Raw genomic sequence first — 19,540 nt, forward strand, 5'->3', positions numbered from 1 at the left:
CCTCTGGAGCCAGAAATAACTGCATTGATTTGCCCCTGCTTCCTGTAGACCATGCCAGAAGCACCTTGTCCTGCTTAGCCCCCACAGGAGGTGCTATACAAGCTGCTCCTAGTTGCAGGTTCCTAAGAAGAGACAGATCAAGCATCTGGACACTTCCAAGAGTGTTTGGCAGTGGCAGTAGCAGGGTGGGTGTGCTCCGAGGGGAGTGAGAGCAACTATAGGTAGTGTTCTGTGGCATGTCCTCTCTGTTGTGCCTTCTGATGTGGTTGGGGCTACAAGTGATTTTTGTTCAGGTGTCCCCAGTGGTGGTGGGCCATGTCCACCTCTGGAATCAGGGATAACTGTGGCGGTTTGCCCCACCACCTGCAGACCACACAAGAGGAACCCTGTCCCACCTAGCCCACGCAGGAGGTGCTGCACTAGCTGCTCCTAGTTGTAGGGTCTTGGGAAGGGACAGTGACCAAGTGTCTTGGCACTCCCCAGAGCATTTGGCAGTAGCAGCTGCAGGGCAGCTGTGTTTCCAGGGGAGTGAGAGTAACAGTGTATGGTGCTTGGTTGCAGTGCCCTCTTTTTTCTTTTTTGCCAGCCCCTGAGATGAATGGGGTCAGAGGTGGAATCCACTCATAGGCCCCCAGTGGTGGCAAGCCATGCCTCCCTTTGGCCTCTGAGAGGACTCTGCAGTCTGTCCCCACCACCTGTAGATCATGTAAGAGGCACCATGTCACATGTAGACCCCTGATGCCCTTAGCCCACACAAGAGGTTCCTGGCCACCTATAGCCTACACAAGAAGCACCCAATCACCCCTAAATGAGCAAAAAGTTATCTCTCCACCCACAGCCTGTGCCAGAGCCACCCCACCCTCTAAGCTCGCAGGCATGCACAAGCTCCTGTGCAGGGAGTTTCCTACGGCAGTCAGCCCCTCCTCCTCTCACCCTCCCCAACAATGGTGCCTTGCCTCTCCTGGGGGCCCCAACCTTCTCCTGGGTTCTCTCTGCTGTGGTGTTCCCCTCCTCAGCCCCTGGCATACTGTTCCCCCACCCATGGTGCAGTGCCCCTTAGCCCCTCAGGCTGTCCCCACACAGCCAGCCCCCATCTTCCCCCTGAGACTGACCTCCAGAGCCTGAATCTCAGTGCTCAGCCCCTGCCTGAGCATCAGGCTGTGGTATCCAGGCCAGTGGTTCAGATGATCTGTGGGGCTCTCACTCTGCTTTACTGTTCTCAGTTCAGCTGCTGTGCTTTTCTTGGCGACTTTGAGGTCTCTCCAACTCGGCTGATTTTTCCATCAGTTAGGTGACTTCCCAGGAGGAGGGTTCCTAGCTCCCTCTTGGGAATGCTAGTCCCCTCCTAATTCCTTTTCTTTCTCTCTCCTTTTTTCTTTTGTTCTACCCAGTTATGTCAAGTTTCTTGCCCTTTTTGGATGTTTAAGTTCTTTTGCCAGCATTCAGTTGATGTTCTATATGGGTCATTTTACACATAGATGTGTTTTTTTGATGTATTTGTGACAGAAGGTGAGCATGACCTCTTACTATTCTGCCGTCTTGCTCCACCTCCCAAGAGTAGTTTTAATGTTTAAATGACTTAAGTGTCTCCAGTTGCTTCAGGAAAACATTTCTGTAAAAAATAAAACTTTTCTTGACAGTATTTCTTAGAAAATTGTTGATCCTATTTTGCAAAAACCAAAAATGATTCTAGAGTCTAAGAATATTAGTAATATTATTCCTTTAGTAGGCAAATTATCACTTATGAAACTTGAGGAATGAGAGATTCCATTTGGAGACATTAATATATTCACTTATAAGCAACATTTTTCATATAATAAAGTGTTTAAAAAATGTAATACTCTTAACACTGCTTCAATATGGTGGAAGTGAATATCAAATATTTTCCGGAACTTAAATTTTTCACGTCTACATTTTATTATATCAAAATCTAACTACCAGTCATATAAAACAAATTTCCCTCTCTCTCTCTCTGTATGTCCATATGTATATACTAGTTATATAGACTGGCACCTAATTTAGTTTCTCAATCAATCATTCTGTATCATCACCAAACCATATTATGAATTAATACATTTTGTTGGTTCACCTGATAAATGTAATTACCATATTTAGCATTATCTATTCGATAAACTATAGTAGAATATTAAACAACTAAACTGTAAATGAATTTCTATGCAAGTAGTAAGTTTGCTGCATTATAAATTGCTACTTTTTAAATATAGTACATAAAAGTTTACCTTGGAGCAATGGAAAGATTAGTAAGAAAGGAATCATAGCATTCTTTCTTCCTTAGTACTGGTTGTTTGATGTACTTGCCTCAGTCATACAAACCTAAAAAATTTAGATCTCTTCATTCAAATCTATTAAGATGCAAATTCCTTTGTTCTACTCCAGGATCAGAACTTCTCAACTTCTGTACTTTTCACATTTGGGGCCATATCATTCTTGTTGTGGAGGACTTTCTTTTTATCACAGGAAGTTTATTAGCATCCTTGGCCCCTACCTACTAAGATGTCAATAGTACCCCAAGTTGTGTCATTCCAAAATGTCCCCAGATATACCAAAGTAACCCCTGGCAGAAAGATCCCCACTCACCACCACCACCACTGTTTGACAACCACTATTTTAGACAAAAAGTTTTTGTGGTTACTAATTCATTTTAAAGATAGAAACTTTTCTGACGCAAATGTTTGTTCTTTCAAATTATACAGCAAGAAAAATAAACAGACGTCAGAAAGACACATCACCTCTTAGAATATCTGAAAGCTCACTGGTATTTTAAGATACACTTCACCAATAAATATAACATGATATTATATGTTTGAGTTCACTGTTTTAGAGAGAACTATGCACCAATAAATGGAAAGACTATTTGTGGCTTTGGAAATGTTTCCCATTGAAATAGAGATATCTATGGAAGATTAGATAAGATTTTTAGATAGTTTTTCCTACTTCATAAAAATAGAGTATAGTATAAAATCAATCTATAAAATATAATTTGATGGAGTTCCTGTCATGGCTCAGTGTTAATGAACCCAACTAGTATCCTTGAGGACCGCGTTTGATCCCTGGCCTTGCTCGATGGGTTAAGGATCTGGCATTGCTGTGGCTGTGGGCAGGCTGGCAGCTGCAGCTCTGATTTGACTTGTAGCCCGGGAACTTCCATATGTCCTGGTATGTCCCTAAAAAGACAAAAAAAATATATAAAATAAAATATAATATAATTTGATTAAAGTCACTCCTGCATGTCTAGTATTGCTGGAATCTGGTGAAACTAAAGCAATAGGACATTTTTTACTTGTACCCATTTTGTTATATGTGTTGTGTGTTTTTAAATAAGGAAATCACTCTAGTTCTTTAACATCAGATGTTAAAATTGTAATATGAAGATCTTCATCAAAAAGAAAATAGGATCTGGGATTAGTTTTTAATTGTAGGATCCTTCTGAAAATCCCTTTTGAAATATTACATTTTTTTCTAAAAGGAAAATTATAATATAGATACAATGGTTTCTTACATTAATAATTATTTTTGTACCAGTTAAGTTTTAATAGAATAAATATAGTTCCTATCAAAAAATGACTACATAGGGCAGAGAAAACTCTTTCTTGTATATAACAAATTAGATCCTGACATTTTTCTGCTTGGAGCTTAGTTTTGTTAGGTTAATAAATGTCATACATATTTTATATTGCATCAACATTTACTTATATTTTATTTGAACTTGATAAAATAATTGGGTTTAAAAGTGTTTATTTTTTGCTGGTGAGAAATGGACTTCAATTAAACATAGTTTGCATGAAATATAAAATGAATGATATTATTTTCTTCACAGAGCACACATCAGTCTTCTATGATTACATAATTAGCATTTGGTTTTCCTATAAAGTATTGTAGTTATGCATTGTTTAGTCTCTTCACCTACAAGTATGATGTGCTTTAGAAGATTAATTTACTTTCAAATTTTTATATTGTTGGTTTTTTAGAGCATATACACATACATTGATGAGCAAGCATATGAATCCAAATGTCCTTAAGTCTAACACAGTAATAGATACCATGGAAATTTTAGGAAAAACAACATGTAAGTAGATAAATCATAGTTCCTGCCAGCATAACACATACACTCTAACTCAGAATTTGATAAAAAGGCCCTCAGGCTAACTTCAATCTTCTGCCTATTTTGCAACAAAGTTTGATTTGAACATAGCCACACTTATTAATTCATGTATTGTTTTATGTACATTTTAGAGATGCAATGGCAAGATCAAATAATTACAAGGATGGGCATAAGGGCTGCAAAGGTTAAAATATTTACCATCTGGTCTTTTACATAAAAAACTTTTCTACCTCTGACTTAGCTAGAGAGACCACAGTATACTGATATAAAAAAAATATGAATATATATCACAGATATTAGAAAATAAGATGGTAAACATAAATATCTAATGCCTTGTATACTAATAATTAAAACTAATATTTAGTGATAGGTGAAATCGTCTATTATTTTGAAAGCAAATTATAGTTACCAAAGAGAATAGACTGAGGAGGGGAGGGATGATGGGAATTTGGGATCGGTATATGAACACTGTGGTATATGGGATGTTTGGTCAATGATTGGTCAATAGTCCTGCTATATAGCACAAGGACCTCTACCCAATATTCTTTGATTGTCTATGTGGGAAAATAATCTGAAAGAGAATGAATGTGCGTACATGCATAACTGAATCACTTTTTTGTACAGCAGAAATTATTACAACATTGTTAAGTCAACTATACTTCAATAAAACTTTAAAAAATCAAAATGAAAAGAAAATATGCCTTGTCTACTATTATATCTAGCTTTTTAAAACTAGGTAGAACAATGAAGTTCTTCACAAATACTTATTCATAAATATGCGCAAATATAAGGAGGGGTATTAATATGTGTCAGAGGTTCTTTGGTCAATATGAGTTTAAATAATAAGAGCTATCAGTGAACCCAGTCTGCACACCAATATTTAATTTCATCTGTTAGGATTGCTTAAGCATTTGATTGATTGGTCAGCTTTTCCTATCTCCTGGATAAAATAAATGGATAGCCTTGGTCTTGCAGGAGTTTACAAACTCTGTACTGATATTGGATTTTGCAAAAGTATTTCTCATAAAACAGTTAATTGCTTTATAGCAGGTGTTACCAAACCTTTTTTGTAAAGAGCCAGAAAGTAAATATTTTAGGGCTTTGTGGACCAAGTGTTCTCTGCTGAAACTGCTCAATTGCTATTATAGTGTAAAAGCAGCTGCAGATAATATGTAAACTAATGAGCTTGGCTATATTCCAATAAAACTTTATTTACTAAAATGGGCAGTGAACCAGATTTGGTTTTGGGGTCAACATTTGCTAATCTCTGCTTTACATTAAAATGTAAGTATTGTGAACCAAATTCCTTAATTTGGTAATTAGAATAGCTATCTTTTTATATACATGGCTAGAAAGGAACTTTAAAAAGATTTAACACTATTATTTCAAAGTGAGAAGAGATAAAAATTGAAAGTAAGAAGTCTCTGTAGATCTTTCATGCCGTGAAGCACAAAATATTATGAATATTACATTACAGTGTTATTAATACAGATATTGGGCTATAAAGTCAACATATTTTTTATTTTAGTATGTATATATAAATTTAATGTTATCTTTGGTTTAAAAAATATATTTTTATTGCAGTTATAGGATGTTGAGAAGAGCTACTACAATTCTAGGTTAAAAATAGTGATATTCAACGTGAAATCCAAGTACCTATCGTTGAGGCGTCAATTGATTATGCTTTTAATTTCCTTGAGAGAAATAGTATTTCCTATGCCCATGTTTTTATACAAGTTTCTCCTCCTCCTTCTTTATTCTCCTCCCTTTACTCTTCTTTATTTTGTTTTTGTTTTTCTCCTTCTTCCTCATCCTCTTCTTTTTTCAAGTGTCGAAAACTTTGAGTTTTTTTGTTCGTTTTTTTATTTGTTTTCTGTGTACCACAGCTAGTTAACCCTACTCTAAATGTCTAACCATTTTCCATTGGTGCCTCTTCATTTCACCTCCTTTTATGTAACACATTCCCTCCTCAATAACCTTCTCATCCACTCTCTTGCTTCTTGAATCTGCAATTCCTTAGAGACTCCAATTATAATAGATAAGGTCAAAAGGGAAGAGAGCAGAATATGTGGCACTTAAACCATGTGACAGAGGGACATGAACTCCTAAGGAATCTTAACTTTAGTTTCTACCGTTTTCTAATAATTTTTGTTCTTAATTGATTTGCATCAGAAAATGTTTGTCTTCATTCTTTTATTTATTTTTTAAATCAGGTGCACAGACATGGATTGATTTTGTCATCTTGGAGGGGAGGGTGCTGAAGACTGCCGAAAGCCATGTTGAATATTTATCAAATTTAGCTAATTTCTCATATCCTCTACAACTTTATTGTAACCTATTGATTTTTATCCTTTGTGCTTTAAAACTCTACAAGACTACTATTACTATATTAAACAATAGATCCACTTGTTAAGAAGACATTATTACTTGAAAACTAAAATATTGGTGATAGAATCAGAAAGTATAACTCGTTCCTGCCTTCAGTTAGTTCACTAGTATGTTTCTAAAGTATTTATTCTACAAGATAGGCTCTATAAAAATAAGATTTAAGGGAACAGTTTGATCAGTTGAGATTAAAAGCTAATCCAAAAGCATGATGGCAGAGCAAGAAACATAAAAAAAAAAAATGAGAGAATGACATTGAAATGCAAAATTTAATATGCTATTCTAAATGTGAATATATCACAAATTATTTAGACAGTGGAATATAGTAAAACAAACTTTAGCCATAGAATAAGTTAATGCAGAAAAAAATTAAGAAATAAATGTTTTATAATGAAGACAAACATTTTTCTTTTCTTCACATACCCCTCTGATTTGAAAAATAAGAATGACCTGAAAGGATGTATAGTATATGCAACAGCAATTTCCTAGGAAAGAGTGGTGTGCTAAGGCAAGAGGGGAATCTAGATGCTGAAACCTTACACGTCAGATTGGGACTTAAACCCATGGGCCAAGACTCAAACTGTTCCCAAAGCCAGACTGGGGCTTGAAGCTATATATATATATATATTTTTTTTTTTAATTAAAATCACACACCTGGTCCCAGGGCTTACTGTCTCAGTGCAGAAGGAATTTAGCAAGAGGCAAAGTGATAGGTAAAAAGTAGATTTATTGAGAAATAGAGTGTGGACCATCTCAGAAAGCAAGAGTCAAGAAGTGAGAGGCTCTGAAATATGGGGTGATGAGTTTTTGATGGGCTGCTCAATTTCATAAGCTAATGAGTGGGAGGATTTTCCAACTTTTAGGGAAGGGGGCAGGGGTTTCCAGGAATTAGGCCACTGCCCACTTTTTGGCCTATTATAGTAGGCCTTAGAATTGTCATGGCTCCTGTGGGCCTGTCATTTAGCTGATGATGTACTACAATGAACATACAATGAAACTCAAGGTCTGTTGGGAGTCAAATCATCCATCTTGGACCTAGTTGATTTCAACCAGCTTTTGTCATATTCTCAAGGACTATGCCATCCTTTTAAGGGTTGTGCCCTGCCCCTTTCCCTCCTCTTTCAGTACTATGCTAGGAAAATGATATACGTTGGAACTCACAAAGCCTGCATTGTGGTCTACCCGAGTTTATTTTATGCCAAATTTAATAATTATTCCTGATTATTACTCAGACTAAATCCTTTTTAAAAAAACCTTTGCTTGTAAGGCAGTAGAATGCATACATTTCATCTTAGAGGAAACTGAGGAAATTAACTTCATTGTTATCTTTAAGGAGCAAAATGTTTTTATTAATGTAATTGCTGTGTATGATTGTCTTTTATTGTCACATTAATCACTCGAGTAATGGGTGCTGTATAGGAAACTTCACATTGAATCATTAAATGAATAACCCTTGCCAACCTCAGAGGCTCCCTAATATGTTCTTCCTTCTTCGCTGTTAATATTTCCCTATGTAATTACAGCTCCCAATCCGTGTGCAGCTAATGATGGCAGAGGCCCCTGCTCTCACATGTGTCTGATCAATCATAACAGGAGCGCTGCTTGTGCATGCCCCCACTTGATGAAGCTTTCATCAAACAAGAAGACCTGCTATGGTAAATATCTTACAGTTCTTATCTAAAATCCAAATGGAATTCTCTCAGCTTGTGTTAGCATTCAGGTTTTCCTCACAGTAAAGCCAAAGAGGTGTTTAATGTCCTTAAACACATTTGAGGTGGGGCTCTTTTCAGACTGTTGATGATTCATATATTTTTGGGGAGACTGACAAATTCTTTAAGCATGTGATATGCTGCACTTTGCTGTTTATTACTGTATTCTTTTTTTTTTTTTCTTACTACTTTCTTATTTGGTGTATTAGCAGAATTTATCTCTACAAAACAGGGAGATTTGTAAGTGAAAGCAGAAAATGATGATGTGGGTAGCCTGCATAACAAAGAGGTACTTAACAGCTTTAATCTCCTCCTGCTCTTCTAAAATTACTCATCATTTTATAGAGGATTGTCAACTTGAAGTAAAATATAGAACCTGGAAAGATTTGTCAAAAAAAAATTTTTTTAAACATATGTAAGGTAAAAAGTGGGGCTTTCTCTTGGAAAAAAAATTGTAAAAAAAAATATTTAAACACATTTAAGCTAAAAAATGGGGAGTTCTCTTTTGGCACTGTAGATTAAGGATCAAGCTTTATCACTGCAGTGGTCTGGGTCTCTACTGTGGCACAGATTCAGTCCCTGGCTGGGGAACTTCCATATGCCTGCAGGTGTAGCCAAAAAGAAAAAAAAGAAGATAGTAAAATTTTTTTGAATGAAAATCAGACTGTGGGTTTTCCAGCAGGTTTTGTTTATTTGCAAAGCCATTACTTTTAAGTGCAAAAAAGAATGTTTGCCTCAACTCAATTCTGGAATTTAGGCACATGTTGCTTTCATTAATTTTATACAATAATAACATATCTCAAATATCAAAAATAACCCCAAAGAGAAAAACAAAAAATAGAATATCTATGACTCCTATTTCTATTAAATCTATTGGTATTTCCCAAACTCAGTGCAAGAAATGTGCCTATGGAAGTAAAAATGATAGAATGCTTTCCAATGTTAGCTACTACAGATTCAGAGACATTTACAATACAGTATGCTCTAACACTATTTGAGCACTTTTTTTTGATGGAGAAAACATGATTTTTAAAAGCAACATTTACTCTCATTTTACTCAAAGATAGTATAGAAAAAATGTTCTTAGATTCCTTTAAAAACATTTAATGCATTGCGATATTGTTATAATTATATACAAAGAACAAATATAGCTGATTATTGTAGAATTCATATCTTTTAGTAACTTTGAAATTCTAAGAACAAATCAGTCACTGATAATTTTTTGGCATTTCTAACCAAAGAAAAATGATTTTAGTATTCTAACCTACATGTGTTACCTGTGTTATTATTAACCACTTTAATTTAAAAATAGATAAGTTATTTCTGCATTTAGTCATAAGTTTTTAGGCATTAAAATCTATTAAATCATAAACAAGTAATATCAATTGCTTCAAATTTGCCAAGCTTATAAAAAACACATTTCTATTTCTTTTCTAGAAATGAAGAAATTTCTTCTTTATGCAAGGCGTTCTGAAATCAGAGGAGTGGATATTGATAATCCATATTTTAACTTTATCACGGCCTTTACAGTCCCTGATATTGATGATGTTACTGTGATAGACTTTGATGCATCTGAAGAACGTTTATACTGGACAGACATTAAAACACAAACCATTAAACGGGCTTTTATTAATGGAACTGGATTAGAAACTGTTATTTCAAGAGGTAAAAAATTTGCACTTGACAACATAAAAAAATCATTGTTATTCAATCTGTAATACTCCCAAGTCTCTTTTGCATTATTTTTCTATTATCCAATTCTGTGTTGTTAATTAAAAGTTAGAATTGATTATTCAGAGATTTAATGATATGCTATATCCAAACAATTATAGAATGCTATAATTATGTTGCACATTGTAGTCTGATAACTATAAATTTAGTTTCATAAGAAGAAAAAATTTCAGAATGGATCTTAAAATTTATAGATTTCTAAGAAGGCATATTGGAAGACTCTGTTTTGCTGATGGGGGATAATTATATTTGCATAGATAAAATATAGGATATTGGTAAATACTGGTTTCCCTCTTTGATTCAAACTAATTATCAACCTTCTTTTGCATATATATATATATATTTTTTTTTTTTGTCTTTTTGTCTTTTGTTGTTGTTGTTGTTGCTATTTCTTGGGCCGCTCCCGCGGCATATGGAGGTTCCCAGGCTAGGGGTTGAATCGGAGCTGTAGCCACAGGCCTACGCCAGAGCCACAGCAACGCGGGATCCGACCCGCGTCTGCAACCTACACCACAGCTCACGGCAACGCCGGATCCTTAACCCACTGAGCAAGGGCAGGGATCGAACCTGCAACCTCATGGTTCCTAGTCGGATTCGTTAACCACTGCGCCACGACGGGAACTCCTGCATATATTTTTATAGAACTAGACTAAACAAATAAGAGAAGAAACCTGTTTCTATCTACCTCCTGACCCAGCGTGTTGAACTATAGGTTTTCAGTAAACGTTGCTGAATTAACAATTTGAAAAAAAAAAAAAAAAAAAAGAAGAACTTTTCTTAAAGGAGAAAATATAACTGAAGTGAGACATTGCAGTGGTTGAACTAGAAATATAAGCATTGAGTTATTCTAATTTTTGCTTATATTTTGGTATATTATAATTTCTGGGGAAATTGCTGTTTTATTTAATGAATCTTAAAAGAGCATGTGCTATTTGCCATGACTACAAAATAAAACAAGACAGTTCTTGGAGTTCCAGTTGTGGCTCAGTGGTAATGAACCTGACAAGTATCCATAAGGATGCAGGTTTGATCTCTGGCCTCACTCCGTGGGTTAAGGATCTGGTATTGCCATGAGCTGCAGTGTAGTTTGCAGATGCGGCTCAGATCTAGCGTAGCTGTGACTGTGATATAGGCCAGCAGCTGCAGCTCCATCTCCTAGCCTGGGAACTTCCATATGCCTCAGGTGTGGCCTTAAAAAAAACAAAAAAGCACCGTTCTTGCTCTTTAGTTTCATGCCTCCTAAGCATGATAGACTGATTAGAAGGAGGATGGAGAAAGGGGCAATCAGTGATCCACACAGGTATATGAAGCTCCTCTGCTTTAAGGCATACTAAAAATTTTAAATCAGACCTTATTTGAGCAATGTTAAAATGAAAGCAATAAGTGCAGGTTTTAAATTCACAATATTTTTCAAGAGTTTCGACATATACTACTAGAAAACTGGTTGAGTACCATTAGCATATCTGAGAATATGTAAGCATTTCAAGTACTCTTATATTCATACTGCTCTTTACTCACCTCAGGTTAGTACTGTTAATGTAACTTGAATGAATTGGTTATAGGCTTGTTCAAATATTTATTTCAAACTTTCCATAACAGAAAAAAAAAAGAACCTTTCTACAAAGGTAGTGCAAAAATTATTATTTTGTGCAGGATTTTTATACAGGAGTAAGGGGAAAAAAATAATCATTGCTAGACTAGATTTAAAATGAATGTCTGGTTAATGATCATGAAAAACCTTGAGAGAACAGTTAAAGGACATAAGGTGATTGCTAAGACTGACAGTCAGTTAGGTGGCTTTCTCCCAAGAAATTTATCAAAATCTAATAGAAAACTGTTCACATACTTTATCATGAATATGAAATACTTTCCAAAGGCTCTGTGAATTGTATAAGGTAAAAGATGTTCCACCTCAAAAAAATTGGAAGACAATTCTGTTTAATTATAAATTGGTAAATAGTAGTAATTTGGAGAGTTTATCTTTTAGAAAATCACAAAGACTTACTTCCATTTAGCAGACTCTATTTACATTTATTCACCAAAAAAATTGAGCAGTGGTATTTTTTTCACTTATAATAATACATGTGCTTATTAAGATCAATAATTATTACTTCAGTCATTTAGACCATTATTGGAATATTTTCGACATGATTAGAAATTGAAGGAGGGCCAGTAAAGACTGACCAGTATGAAGCATAGAATGAGAGGATGCTATACAAGCTGATGGAGCTAAAAAAATAGAACAAACCATGCTAGCCTTATAGGATATGTTATTGATTTCTATGCTAATACTGAAAATAATGGAAACCAAGGAAAAGTTTTAAGGAGACTCTAACAACATTGATTAGCTTTGCCTTTGGAAAAGCTCACTCTAGCTATTATGTTTAGTAGAGAATTGAAGAGGTCTGGGGTGGGGGTGGATAAGCAGTGGACTCTGGGAGACAAGACTGCTATAATGGTTTTAGTAACAGGTGATAGAAGCCTGGACTAGAGTGGAAACAAAAGAGAGAGTGAAATGTGGAAAGATTATTGAGATAACAAAGAGTGAAAATATGAAATAACTTAATTGGATATGAAGGTTGAGGAATGGGCATTGTCAAGGACAACTTCTTGGTTTCTAGCTACCCCACAAGTGATGTTGTTTATTCCTTTCTTCCAGAGCAAAAACTTGTTAGGAACTTTCCACTAATATCTTTAATTTTATTAATGTCTTCCCATTGTTTTTTTTTGGGGGGGTCTTCACCCATGGCAGGTAGAAGTTCCTGGGCCAGGGTTCAAACCTATGCCACAGCAGCAGCACAAGCCGATGCAATGATAATGCTGAATCCTTAAGCTGCTGTGGCACAGGGAACTCCTCATAACTTTTTATTTAATTCCATTAATGTATTACCATTTAAAGAAAAACTTGTAATGAACTTTTGGCAGTTTGGCTGCTAAACTTACCAAAATATCTCAAATCCTGCCAGTAGTTGTACTTTATTTTATCCTTTCATCATTTAAATTCTTTGTAAGTGACTCTGGCCCTTCTCTTCTTACACCATTGGTCTCTGTATTTTTTGTACTTTACAGTCCTCTATCTACTGGATCTTTTCTTGAGAGACTCTTCCTTTCTTTATCTTCCTTCGCCCAAGTCTAAGGTGAATCCAACCTCAAAAATAAGGCCCCAAATATACCCGTTGCCCCAACCAGTTCCCACGGTTTTCTTTCCACTTTCAGAGGAAAACACTGAGGCTTCTTGAAGGGGATTAGAAATGGTTTGTCTTCCTTGTCATTCTCCATATATTGAAATACTAAGCTGTTCTTAATGTGTTTTACCCACATGAGCTATCTCTTATAATGAGTGGTAGCAGGTACATTTCATTAAAGGATGAATATTAATGACTGGAGGCATATTCATTGTATACCTTAATAATTTATAATATAAATAAATATATATATATATATATATCTTTCACAGTAAGCAAAAGCTAATTTTATTCCAAGAAAAAATAAATGACTGTAACAATTCATGGCAAATGTTCTTGCTAGTAGCCTGTAGTCCTGCTCTCTGGTGGTAATTAATTCTTATAATTGAGTCATTATTTGGTCCAAGTAGTTTTCAGTTATTCCTGCTCTCAAATTTATTTTTAGGACATGTGGTATAGTACTAGCTGTCATTATTGTGACAAATACCATTATCTCATTTGATCTTTGAAAACCTATTAGGAATTATTTGTATTCTGCAAGTCAGAAAACTTAAGTTCACAGAGGCTAAAACGCTCCTTCAGAACCAAAGTGACGAAATGATAGAGACAAATTTGCACTTAGGCCTCTATGTTTAGAGCTCCTGGAATATTTATTACCTTACAGTAGAAGGACTTGGCCCTTCATCCCAAGAGGCTGGGTGTTGTTCTTTTAGCATAATCCCTCTCACAAGCGCAGTGGCCCCTCCTGAGTACTCATATACTGCCCAGAGTTCAACCTTATTGGACAAAAGAGCCCCCTCCCCACCAACCCTAAAGTATTGCTTATGATTAACAGAGTAAGGAAAAAAGACATCAATATACTTTAAAGCTCTTAATATAAGCCAGGAGAAATACAGTTGAGTTTTCACTCTTGTGTCTATCATTGTTTTAATCTATCATTTATTCCTCATACAATGCTTAGAGGTATCACATTCTGCTTTTAAATATGAGGAAATGTTTTCTTCTTGTTTGCCATGCTAGGAAATAGCAGAGATTTGTTATATCTAAGGCCTTTTGTCTCCAAAGCTATGCTCTTTTTCCCTAAGTGTCTCTTTCATTTATAAATAAGGAACCGCAGCAAGGTGACAAGCAGAAGCTTTACTAAAACCACATGGTTTGTGAGTAACATCCCTTCCCAGCCTCACTAAATATAAACTCACCTCACCCTACAGAATTCATCTAGCAGCACTTGGGTAAAGGACAGTGGTCATTTCACCCCCTCACCATAAATTTCATTGATTATTCTGAAATATAAGGAAAATCTTTTAGAGGTATGTTGGCAACTTTATGAAATCCCTGGCCTCCAGCAATAGAACCTCATTTTTTATTAGAAAAGACTTCTGTTTTTTTCTGATTATTTTAGGGCAAGATATAAATTGTTCATCTTTGGAAAATTAAGAACACAATTTAGGCAAATACAATTGCTTTTTAGTGCTAAAGTGATCTATTATCATGGAATAATAGATGCTGTGTGTTAAAGGATTTGGTGTTGCTGCATCTGTGGCAGAGCTGCAGCTTAGATTCAATCCCCTGACCAGGGAACTTCCATGTGCCTCAGGTGTGACCATTAAAAAAAAAAAAAAAAAAAAAAAATCTGCTTCCAGAGTGAACTAGACTGTTAGGTTGAGTTAAGCAAAAGATAAAGTGAATATAGCAAAGGTGAGTATGAACTAAAAGTTTATCTGTTCCTTTCTATAAAGAACACTTTCTTAACATGGTAGGAAATTATTATGAGTATACATACTTTTTTTAAACTACAAGAATATAAACCATTTTAAATGCAGAGCTTGCCACTATATAAAATTTAATTCTCAATGATACTTTGAATCTAATTGGACCTGTTTCAGAGTAGATTTCCATTATTATTTTAAATTGTTATCCATTCTGCCAACAATTATTTTGTAAGTACTAAAGATTCATTCATTCCCTCTATTTTGCGAGAACCATATTTAATTTTACCCACTAAGAAAAATGCTTAGAAAATAAAAACTGAAAATTGTCCAGAGAGAATGAAAGAACTAAAAACAGGTCAGTAATAACAGTGAGATCTAAATTTTGGAAATAGGCCTTGAATTAAAGTGAAAGTTTAGATAGGGAACATCTGTTGTTTTGCCTATTTCTGAATAGAACTTCCAGTGTTCATTTTCACCCAGGAAGCCTTTTGGTGGCAGAATGTCAACATCTGTGATTAAAAAAAAAAAAAAAAAAGATAAAAGTAAAGAAAGGCAAAAATGATACATATAAATGTCATTCCATTGAGAACTATGTATTTATATCAAAGGCTGCTAAATGAGCAATACTTCTGTATATATCATCTATCTTTTAGGTAGAAGGATAGAAATACTATTTTAGTTTATTCTATTTTTTTTTTCATGTCATATTCTGGATTCTATATTGGGGACATTGAGTGGGTAGGGAGATTGCAATTATTTAAGTATGATAGTCTGTAATTGCTAGAAGCTTCATAGCTGATGAAACAGTGAAATGTAAACACCTAACTCAAGTACAAGGCTCAATGAAATAGGAGTTTATAAGCTACTTCACAGAAAATTAGCATAAGGAGTACTGAGTTCTTGCATGGGATTACTAAGGTTCTCACTTAGGAGGGGGCAAATGAGGCTTTAAGGAGAAATGTTAGCAAGATTAATCTAGATTGAGCTCTCAGTAGGCACAAAGGCCTGGACACACATGTATAAAGGGGAACAAGTATTGAAGGGTAGATAGACCTTGAAGAAGAGTAAGATAAAAGGTTAAAGTGATGGCAGATCACAGAGGGGCTTATACCAGAGGAGCTGTTTTGTATTTTTTTTTTCCCCTCAAGACAATGGAAAACCACTGAAGACTTTTATAGATTGGTATAGATCATTCAGACTCTTTTAAAAGATAAATCAGGTGTAAATCTGAATGTTAGTTAGGAGAAGTGAGAAACTATATGAAAGGATACAATTAGAAAGTTAGAGGGAGTTCCCGTCGTGGCTCAGCAGAAATGAATTCAACTAGAATCCATGAGGTTGTGGGTTCAATCCCTGGCCTCGCTCAGTGGGTTAAGGATCTAGTATTGCTATGAGCTGTGATGTAGGTCGCAGACACGGCTCAGATCGGGCATTGCTGTGGCTATGGCGTAGGCCAGTAGCTGCAGCTCTGATTAGACCCCTAGCCTGGCAACCTCCATATGCCATGAGTGCAGCCCTAAAAAGCAAAACAAAACAAAACAAAACAAAAAAATTAGGGTGGAGTTCCTGTCGTGGCTCAGTGGTTAATGAATCCGACTAGGAACCATGAGGTTACAGGTTAGATCTCTGGCCTTGTTCAGTGGGTTAATGATCCGGCGTTGCCCTGAGCTGTGGTATAGGTTGCAGACGTGGCTCAGATCCCGCGTTGCTGTGGCTCTGGCGTAGGCCGGCGGCTACAGCTCCGATTTGACCCCTAGCCTGGGAACCTCCATATGCCCCGGGAGCGGCCCAAGAAATGGCAAAAAAGACCAAAAAATAAATAAATAAATAATAATTTAAAAAATAAATAAAAATTAATTATAATAAATGGGGGTATAAAAAGGTGACAGATACCGAGGTTAGATGTCAAAGCAATTGAACTTGATGAATGAAATGTGAAATTGAGCAAATAATTGTAAAGATATCAGAGACATTGATCCAGATGAAAATATATGAAGGAGGCTTTTTTCAGACTTTTCCCCAAATCAACAAAGTTGTTTCTCCAAGATAGAAATAATTATAGGTTTAGGACATTAAGTAATACAGAGATTAGTCAAAGAAGTTATAATTTTGCCCCTATATTCTCTAGAAAAAAAAATAGATTTGGGATACTCACATATGTGTTAAAGGTGATAAAAACTTTAAATTGTTCAGAGTTGGAGAGTCATAAAATTAGTGCGAGTGAGCACAGAAGTCTCCTTAAGTATTTGTAGTGTTGTATTCCTTAAACTGGATCATGGATTTATGGACATTTTATTACTTTGTATACCATGTGTTATATAGAGTAACGTATTCATGTATATATACACACACGTACATTATCAGAGTTTTTCATAAATGTAACAAATGGCATATTTAATATTTAGAATGTTCCCTTGCCAATTTTCTTTTTATAACTTTGCTTTTAAAAACAGTGACATAATTACCCAGAAACCCGCCTCAAATGACTGGATATAACCATATCTGCCCTTTGAGGTCATACCTGATTTTAGGCAGAAGTCTTTGTGTCTACCCCCAAGATGCTGGGATGAGTAGGTCCATGTCATAGGAGGAAAAAAAAGGATGAATCTCACAAGCAGAGGTTTGACAACCAGGTCCTTTTTCATTTAGATTACCAGGACGTTAACCAATTTATATGCTTACTTCCATCCCTCTGTCATCTAAGACCTTCTATCTGTAATAAATTTTCCTCTCTCTGAATGATAGCCTTTAATGTTCCTTCAGTTGAGTTAGAATCTGTTAGCGATAATCTGATATAATATCTGAAAATATATTTAGTCTTTTTTTGAAAAATATTTTTTAAAGTTTTAGTAACATACACCTAACATAAAATTCTATCATCTTGACCTTTCTTAAGTGTACAGTTCAGTAGCGTTAGGTACATTGTGTAATCAATCTCCAGAACTCTTTCCATCTTGCAGAGTAAAACTATACTCATTAAGCAACAACTCCCTATCCCCCTTCCCCTCATCTCCTGGAAGCCGCTATTCCATTTCTGTGTCTGAATTTAACTATTGAGGTTCCTGATATAAGAGGAATCATATAGTATTTATCTTTTTGTGAATGGCTTATTTCACTTAGCATGATGTCTTCAAGGTTCATCCATATTGTAGCATGTCAGAATTCCCTTTCTTTTTGGAGTTCCCTGGTGGCTTAGTGGGTTAAGGATCTGGCATTGTCATTACCATGACTCATGTTGCTGCTGTGGCATGGGTTTGATTCCTCACCCTGGAACTTCCACATGCCATGGGCTTGGCCAAAAAAAAAAAAGGAATTTTCCTTTCTTTCTTTTAAGGTTGAATAATAATACTTCATCATATGTATGTATTACAGTTTCTTTATATGTTTGTCAGTCAATGGACTTAAGTGTTATTTTACTTTTGGTCTCTTGTGAATAATGCTGCTATGAACATCGGCGTTCAAATATCTCTTTGAGACCCTGGTTTCAGAGGTGGAATGGCTGGATCATATGGTAATTCTATTTTTAATTTTTTGAGGAACTGTCATACTGTTTCCCACAAAGGCTGTACCATTTTACATTCCCGCCAACAATGCAGAAGTGTTCAAATTTCTCCATATTCTTGTTAATATTTGTAAGTTTCTATTTTTATTTATTTGCTTATTTTCTACAGTAGTCATTCTAACGGGTATGAGGTGGTATCTATTTGTGGTTATGAGCTGCACTAATGATTAGTTGCATTACCATGTCCTTGTTGGCCATTTCTATACTGCTTTGGAGACATGGCTATTGGGTCCCTTGCCCTTTTCAGATCCAATTTTTTGTTGTTGTTGAGATGTAGTTTAAAAGATAATGTTGCATACAAATTCCAAGCTTAGCGTTATTTCCTCTCAACCCCTTCCAAATATTATTTCATTGTCTTTTCACATATTTTATCACTATGGAGAATCTCCATTTTGTCTAATTGTCATTTTTCTTTGCAGGATGTGTCTTTTCTCTCTAAATGCTTTTAACGGCTTCTTTTTCCTCATGAAAATATTTTTATTTAACCACCTAGAGTGTGTTGCACCTCCTACTGGGTCATGTCTCATCAGCCTGGGGAATAAAAAACCCTCCACTATTATCTCTGGTCGTTTTTTTGAACCTAGTCTCCCTGTTCCTTCCTTTGGAAACTCTGACGTGACGTGCTAGATTAATCATTCTAACCTCTAACTCACCTAATCTTTTTATTTATCTGTGCTATCTCTGGCTAACTTGCTTCTATTTGTCTTATAGTTTTCCAGTACAACTGTGTCTAACATGCTGCTCAATTCACCTAGTGAAATCACTGTTTTATAATATTTTTAAGTTATTTTTGCTTCCCATTTATATAGTCCAGGAAGATTTTTAAGAATAAGTGATTGCACCATGTTTATTATTTCAAAGCATATTTTTCCTTTAAAATATTCCATTCATTGTTCTTTATCTTACACATAATAATTTAAAAACATGTAAGCTTTGGAGATTTAAACTGTTTATTTTTCTCTTTATTCTTGTTCTTATGTCATTTATTTGTGTGTGCTTTGATTTTTTTGTTCTGATCTATAATGAGAATGAACTCAATATATGGAAATGGATGAGGGCCTGGATTGAGAAAATTCTTTGCTTTCACAGAGGATTTGAACTTGCTTCTGCTGCAGGGAAGTGGCGTCACTATA

The 19,540-nt window shown here is 35.4% G+C and overlaps 1 protein-coding gene across 5 annotated transcripts in view; it reads left to right on the forward strand.

Moving 5' to 3' along the window:
- Nucleotides 1–19,540, forward strand: part of LRP1B (LDL receptor related protein 1B) — a 1,884,722-nt gene that overhangs the window by 1,283,224 nt on the left and 581,958 nt on the right. For all 5 annotated transcript variants that reach the window (XM_084998912.1, XM_084998914.1, XM_021076285.2 and 2 more), the window contains 2 exons: nt 8,032–8,163; nt 9,655–9,882. In XM_084998912.1, coding sequence (XP_084855038.1) covers nt 8,032–8,163; nt 9,655–9,882 — 360 coding nt within the window. The remainder of the gene's footprint in view (nt 1–8,031; nt 8,164–9,654; nt 9,883–19,540) is intronic.

The sequence above is a fragment of the Sus scrofa genome, chromosome 15, assembly GCF_054392235.1.
Source record: "Sus scrofa isolate SSC_HxYL_T2T_F1_AM1 chromosome 15, Sscrofa_HxYL_maternal_Yorkshire_Landrace_v2.0, whole genome shotgun sequence".
NCBI classification, from domain to species: Eukaryota; Metazoa; Chordata; class Mammalia; order Artiodactyla; family Suidae; genus Sus; species Sus scrofa.